The sequence below is a fragment of the Lepidochelys kempii genome, chromosome 24 (assembly GCF_965140265.1).
Source record: "Lepidochelys kempii isolate rLepKem1 chromosome 24, rLepKem1.hap2, whole genome shotgun sequence".
In the NCBI taxonomy this organism is placed as follows: domain Eukaryota; kingdom Metazoa; phylum Chordata; order Testudines; family Cheloniidae; genus Lepidochelys; species Lepidochelys kempii.
In genome coordinates, this window is record NC_133279.1 from 6,691,675 (window position 1) to 6,698,791 (window position 7,117).

The window sequence follows — 7,117 nt, forward strand, 5'->3', positions numbered from 1 at the left end:
CACTGTGCAGCGTTGCCTAGTGGATAGAGCACTGGGTTCTATTCCCAGCTCTTCTGCTGGGTTATCTTGGGTAAGTCACTTCCCCGCTCTGTGCCTCAGTTTCCCCATCTGTAAAATGGGGATAACGTTACTGACCTCCTTTGTAAAGTGCTTTGGGATCTACTCATGATGTGCCTGGAATTATTATCATAAAGAGGAGCCAAAGAATAGGCACAAGTATGAAAGCCACCCCAATTCTGGCTTCAAGACTAAGCTTGATAAGTTTATGGAGGGGATGGTATGATGGGATAGCCTAATTTTGGCAATTAATTGATCTTTGACTATTAGCGGTAAATATGCCCAATGGCTTGTGATGGGATGTTAGATAGGGTGGGATCTGAGTTACTACAGAGAATTCTTTCCTGGGTGTCTGACTATTGAGTCTTGTGCACATGCTCAGGGTTTAGCTGATTGCCATATTTGGGGTCGGGAAGGAATTTTTCTCCAGGGCAGACTGGCAGAGGCCCTGGGGGTTTTTTGCCTTCCTCTGCAGCGTGGGGCAGGGGTCACTTGCTGGAGGATTCTCTGCACCTTGAAGTCTTTAAACCACGATTTGAGGACTTCAGTAGCTCAGACATAGGTCAGGTGTTTGTTACAGGAGTGGGTGGGTGAGATTCTGTGGCTTGCAATGTGCAGGGGGTCAGACTAGACGATCATAATGGTCCCTTCGGACTTTAAAGTCTATGTTTAATCATGGTGTATTGTGCTGCATGAAGTGTTTGCAATACACCCACGATGCACTTTACAGCCCCACAAACTCTGGGCTGACAAGGCCAGACCCTGCGTTCCTTGTGCATCCAGCACTATTCCACTTAAATCAATAAGAGTTTGGGGTGTGCAAAAATGCAGGAGCAGGAATTGCACAGTTCGGAGGCAGGTGAGAAAGCTTGAGCTGTTGTGGAGTCTGGAAATCCAGCCACAAGGATTTCCTGGTCTCATTTCTCAAGCAAGCCACTGTGAGCATTCAGGATTCACTTAGAACTCCAAGGGCCAGATTCTCAACTTGTGTAAATCAGCATCAGTTCATTGCCTTCGATGGATCGATGCTGATTTACACCAGATGAGAATCTGGTCCTAAATTACCATTCAGTATCATGTTGTCAAGCAATAAGGTCTCAGCGGGGGTAAAATACTGAGGCAGCAGGGAGAAGCCCGTTTCTCAGCTGTTCATCACCCGCGGCTGGGGCCACACTTCCAGAAGAGCCCAGCTCCCATTTAGGGGACGTCTACACTGCAGCTGGGGGAGTAGCGGCTCAATGTAGTGCATTGAAAGATAGCGGTGTGGCCACGGCGGCCCAGGTGGCAGCTCGGGCTGACGTCCCAAGTTCAATTCTGCCCGACCTCCTGGGCACGAACTCGTAGAGTTGGCCCAAGCCACGGCCCACGCCGCTGTGGCCACTCTGCTATTTTCACCACACTAGCTAGACCAGAGCTAGCGCTTGTCTGTCTACCCGGGCTGGGAACTACCCTGCCAGCTGCAGTGCGGACGCACCCTTCGGTACCTCAATAAGGACCAGATTTGTACAAGTGCTCGGCTCGTTAGACGCCCATTGGAGGCTCATCTCTTGGGAATCCAGCCACAAGTGTGCCAGTGGGGGCTGCTGGGGGATGAGCACAGTTGAAAATTGTGCCGTTTGTTAAGTGTCTATATGGGAGCTGGGCTCTTTAGAAATCTGGCCGCAATGGGGGATGCTGATCCCTTGGGAAAATCATTTGCACTAGGCAGCAGGGTACAATATGGTCTACAGAATCGCACCTTTAGCCAGTGTCATATACAGCAGTCTGACCCCTCAGAAAGCCCTGGTACCTGCTGTCTCCGCACTAGACATGGTTCTGTGTTGAACTATCTCATGCATATTCTACATTGTGCCACATCCTAATGGTTATTTCGTTCTTCTGAATTGTTCTAATATAACCATATTTGAATCAAATGCAGCAACAGCTGACAAGAAATAGATTGTCCCCAAAGGGTTCTTTAAGAAGCCTCAGTGAAAAGCATCTATCACCACAGCACAACCCCCTCAGCAGTTCCGACCAGGATGTTGGACCCTTTGCACTTGAGCAGCTTACCAGACAGAAACTCTTAGATTTCATCATTCAGGATATTGTTTGTAACAATCATGCTGTTCACCAAATATCTGCTTTTGTCTTTGCTGGGTAAAGCTTTTGCTTTAGTCATACCATTAAGCTTTAGAATTGAAAAAGGAACCTTTTCAATAAGGCTTTCATGATGTCTGATAGCTTAGGATGCTCTTCCATTTACTTTTGCACAATGTAATCTTGTTGCATTTGTGCTTTTGTTTTAATTCTGAACAATTCAGTTTATTTTGTGCAGATCGTGACCGGCTGAAAATTGACTCTAACAACACACCCTCTTTTATTCCTGCAGTGGTAGAAGTGCAGTTATTTTTGCACCAACTTGAGTCATTCCTGTTTGTGAACATTAATGATACAGCGAAGATCCAGTGCTCTTCCAAAGAACAATTTTTAGCAGGAGGTATAACAGCTCAGTGGTACAGGAGACGGGAAGGTGAGGCCCCCATGTTAATTAAGAGATGCTCAGATAATCAAAATGTAAATAAAGTTGCTTGCATATCGGAAGGACACAACTTGACACTGGAAATCTACAATGCCCAACGGAATGACTCGGGGGTTTATTACTGTACCAATTCCTACATCATCTTGACTTTTGGCTATGGATCCACCCTGATTGTTGGAGGTAAGGAAATAGAACTGAATGGTTAGAAATGAAATATAATGACAATGCAGACATAGTTCATGTGCATGTTAAAATGTTAAAAGCTGGTGTGATAGTTTATCAAAGATTGAATTGTTAGAAGACAGACTGTCTGAATCCAAAAGAAGCGAGTAAACTTTGGTTGCTGAAAGAACAGAAAAATATATTTTGCACAAATAAAATATGCAAATAGTGAAAATGAACTCTTGAAGATTTTCTGTCTTCTTCCTGTTCAGGGCACAAGCTGGGAATATTTTAAACCTTAGAGCCATGTTCAAATGACACAATACTTTGCAATTAGGAAATGTTCTTAGGACTGCATCAGTTCCTAAAATAGCACAGAGTTTCCCTTCTGCTAAGTGGAAATATGTGTTTAGTTTGGGCTGGATATCATTTGTTTTGTCAGATTCTTCATATTTTCCTATTGTACAACACATTTATCCTTTGAGCTACTTTCATCTTGTACGATTAACCCCCTAAATCAAACTGCTGCTCAGCTGAGCATCACACTGAGCTCTGTGCTTTCTCCTGCTCAGACAGTTACACCACCAGCAGTTGGGTGCTGACTCTGGCTCCATCTCCCTACGGCCTCCTCTCCCCCGGGACGGCTGATCTGGCTTGCGTGGTCCACGGAGTTTCCAACCCAGTCCAAATTTCTTGGAGTTTTTCTGGGGATCTGCAGGAACAGGGTCTGATGCATTCGCTGAAAGCAAAGGATGGCTCCTTTGTGTTCATAAATCACATCAGCGTCCCCATGGACACCTGGACCAGTGGGAAGAATTTCACCTGTGATGTTAAATTCAACTCTTCTGGCAAGAGCGTTAAGAAAATTGCCCGGTATATTGAAGGTGAGTGATTTTAAATTAGCTTCTGGGAGTAGAGGGGAGTCAGATAGATAGTCCAGTGAGGTCCTGGTCCATGACTGGGATTCCGAGGCGCTATGATGATTATGACGGTAATTAGACGTTCAAAGTACCTATGGTCCGAGCTTCTTTAATGTAATTTGCAATTAGAGAAAGTTGTGAAGTGTTTGCTAATATGTAGGAGCAGGCAGATCTGCAGAGAATTTTGGGAAAGGAGGAAAGGGGAATTGCAGTGCTCACAGACAGTGATTTTCAATAGAAATTGTCACGCCAACCATAGCTATAAGCACCCTACCAAGTTAAATAATGACTAGTATCAGAGGGAGAAGGGAACAGAGGCACTTAGGTGCAGAGAGCTGTTTCGTGGAGAGGGGTGAAGACAGCTACAGGGAGGATTTTGTAGATGGCAGAAGGTGCAGAGAAGATTCTGATTACAGGGGAAATCATTGGCCTAATGAAAAGGGCACAACAGAGGGAGAAAAGTGCTGAAGGCTCCTGTCGTCTCACTCCTCAGGGGTTAAGGCCCATGGTGAAATGGGGTCAGAAGGGAAGAGATGGATGTGGTGGCATCACGATCCTCTTGGCTCGAGTCAGCCACTTACTTGTGTCTGGTTTTTAGCTTCCTCCACAGCCCCTGCCAGGGAGTGCTCACATTACATTGTGCCCCTTGCGGCTGGAGCTGGTCTGCTGCTGCTGGTGGTGTCTCTGAGCCTCGTCTGGACCCTCTGCCCTTCTGCACTAGGTAATAAACACAGCCCAGCCCAGACACTCTCCCGCAGAGAGAAATCCTGCTCCCCTGCTTGCTACTGGGGACTGCAACTGTCCTGTCCAACATATGAACACGCTGCAAATGTCACAACTGCCAGCACTGATCTCCGAATGTTTGTTTTCTGAAACTTGAATGTCCTGTGTTGGGAAAACGGCTTTGTTCTCCGTGACAAAGGGAGCGATGTGGCAAGGCTTCTCCTGCCCATGGCCCGTTGTGTATAGCTCACAAAGAGCACTAGCCTTTCTGACGAGCCCCTCTCATGGTGCCATGCATGGAGATGCCCTGAGCACCCACAGTTCGGATGCACCACTCATCAGTGAACTGCAGCTGGGGGAGTGACCGTGGAAGAGGAACTTTGACTGTTGTCTTTGTTTGTTCCAGGATTCCAGCCCAGGGTCTCAGCACCCCCAGCTTCCGAGGAGAACCAGGTACCTCAAGTTACAAGCGATCTCTGTCTATATCAATGTGTGCGGTGTTTGTTGTAGCCGTGTTGGTCCCATATTAGAGAGACAAGGTGGGTGAGGTAATATCTTTTATTAGACCAGCTACTCTTGGGGAGGAAGACACATGTTAGCGTTTACACAGAGCTCCTCTTCAGGTCTGGAACACATACTCAGACTGTCAGTCAATGTGTCTCTCCGCCATTTCCAGTCCCTCAGTCCAACTTCATAGATTTCACACTTAAACTGATTGATCTTGAAGCAAAGGTGAAAGTCAGGTCTAGCTGTTGGAGTAGCAGAAGGGGAAGAAGGAGCTTTAGTGCTACCTCTGGTACCAATTTACTGTGGGATAGTGGGCAAGTCACTTCCTGCTCTGTGACTCAGTTTCCCCATATATAAAAACTAGACTTACTGCGCAAGAATGAGGAGAACTTTAATGTTCTATTGTTACTGACCATACCCTTTACGGGGTTTTTGTGTGCAGCTGGGAACATTTTTGGAATTTAAAAGATAAAGAGCTATAAGAAATTATATTTGTAAAGCACATGAAGATTTTCCAGTGAAAGGTGTTAAGGACCTGATCCAAAGCTTATTGACCTCAGTAGGAGACTGTCCATTTATATGGGGTTTGGATCTGGCAAGTTATTGTCAGTAGTTGAGTTCTGAAAATCAGAATCCAGCGCTGGTTTCAATTCTGATAACACGCACAATTTGTAGGAGAAGTAGGAGAATCAGAGATGAGAGGGAATATTTCATCAGACTAAAATCACTTGGATGTTCAGTTCTGTCTCACTCTACATCCCTTCATTTTACAAGGAGGAGGCTAATTTTACTAACTGTCGCCAAACAGGATGGAATCTTATACTCTCATCTGGATTTTGATTCACGGAATCGCAACAGGCGCACGATGCAGCCATTGGCCAGAGGGAAACGTGTAAAAGCCTGAACTGTCTCATGCAGGGGAATCCGCACGTGGGAACTGATGGCTGGTTCTCTGCTGATCGGACGTAGCAGCCGGAAGAAAGCTCTGTCTGTCGCCTTTTGTACTTATTTTCTCCACTTCTCTGTTTAGAATAAAATACTCAGAAGATCCCCACAGGGTCCAGCCTCATCAGGTGGGAAATCTCCTTTTGGGATATAAAGGCATCATGGTGTAGATGACTTTACACGTCACTTGTATATTAGTTTGGAAGCTCTTTGGGGCAGGGACTGTCTCTTTGTTCTGTGTTTGTTCTGCGCCTAGCACCATGGGGCCCTGGTCCATATCTGGAGCTCCTGGAAGGAAAGGTAATACAATCATCATCCTCCCTGCATCTGTTTAGGGACCCGGACACAGATAAATGGCTGCAGCTCCCCTGCACACAGTGAGGCCAGATGGCAGGAGCCGGCAGAAGGGACGTGCAGCCCCTGTATACTCCATAGCTCCCAGCTCCCCTGATCATCAGCAGGCGCATGCTCCCTTTGCAGTAAGGTTACATGGACGTGCCGTGGGATTGGGAAGGGGAAGGATGGATGCAGGAGGAGCTGGGAGGGATGAGAATCTCTTCCCAGGCCACTGCGGGAGCTGCTACTCCAGTGCTTCTTCTGCAGGCTGCTGCTTTCCCCCATGGGCGAGATTCACAGATCCCCATGCGCCAGCCCCTCTGCGCCATCTAACGAGAACAACACGTTACCGATGACTGGAGCTCTCCTGGTGCCTGAGCCTGCTCGCGCTGCCTGTTTGCATCACAACTTGCTGTTGTTCAAACTGTCATTCGAACTGTCACTCATTAAAAAGGGACGACAATCCTATTAGTGAGGTTTGTGTTGTCTTTATTACCTGTTCAATGCATGAAGCTCAGCTTATTGTGTAATAAGAAAGATGACCTCTTAAATCCCTTGGGCCAGATTCTGCTCTGGTTTGCAGCAGTATAAATCTGGAGGAGCTCTGTTGCAGTCAGTGGAGTTACTCCGGATTTACACCGGTGTCTCTGACAGCAGAATCCGGTCCTTTCTATCCCACTGAGCATCTGTGTTTCTTTTGATGGATGATACAACAAATGTGTTACACAGAACTTGTTGCACGCAGACACCTTCAAACATGACAGATGGTGATCAATTGTTCTTCATTTCCACTAAAGGCAGGACAAGTTATGGGCTTAACCTGCAGCACGGCAGATTTAGGTTAAATGGTAGGAAAAACTTTCTAACTCTCAGGAGAGTTCAGCTCTGGAACTGGCTTCCAAGGGAGGCTGTGGAATCCCCGTCATTGGCAGGTTGAACAAACACC

At 46.6% G+C, this 7,117-nt stretch overlaps 1 protein-coding gene across 1 annotated transcript; it reads left to right on the forward strand.

Moving 5' to 3' along the window:
* The first annotated feature begins 2,135 nt into the window (after nucleotides 1-2,135).
* LOC140902745 (uncharacterized) lies at nucleotides 2,136-6,602 on the forward strand. The gene is made up of 7 exons (XM_073323123.1): nucleotides 2,136-2,196; nucleotides 2,429-2,758; nucleotides 3,313-3,624; nucleotides 4,271-4,381; nucleotides 4,790-4,836; nucleotides 5,699-6,314; nucleotides 6,439-6,602. Exons 1-6 carry the CDS (start codon nucleotides 2,160-2,162, stop codon nucleotides 5,792-5,794), a joined length of 933 nt encoding a protein of 310 aa, XP_073179224.1. The 5' UTR covers nucleotides 2,136-2,159; the 3' UTR covers nucleotides 5,795-6,314; nucleotides 6,439-6,602.
* Nucleotides 6,603-7,117: the final 515 nt, after the last annotated feature.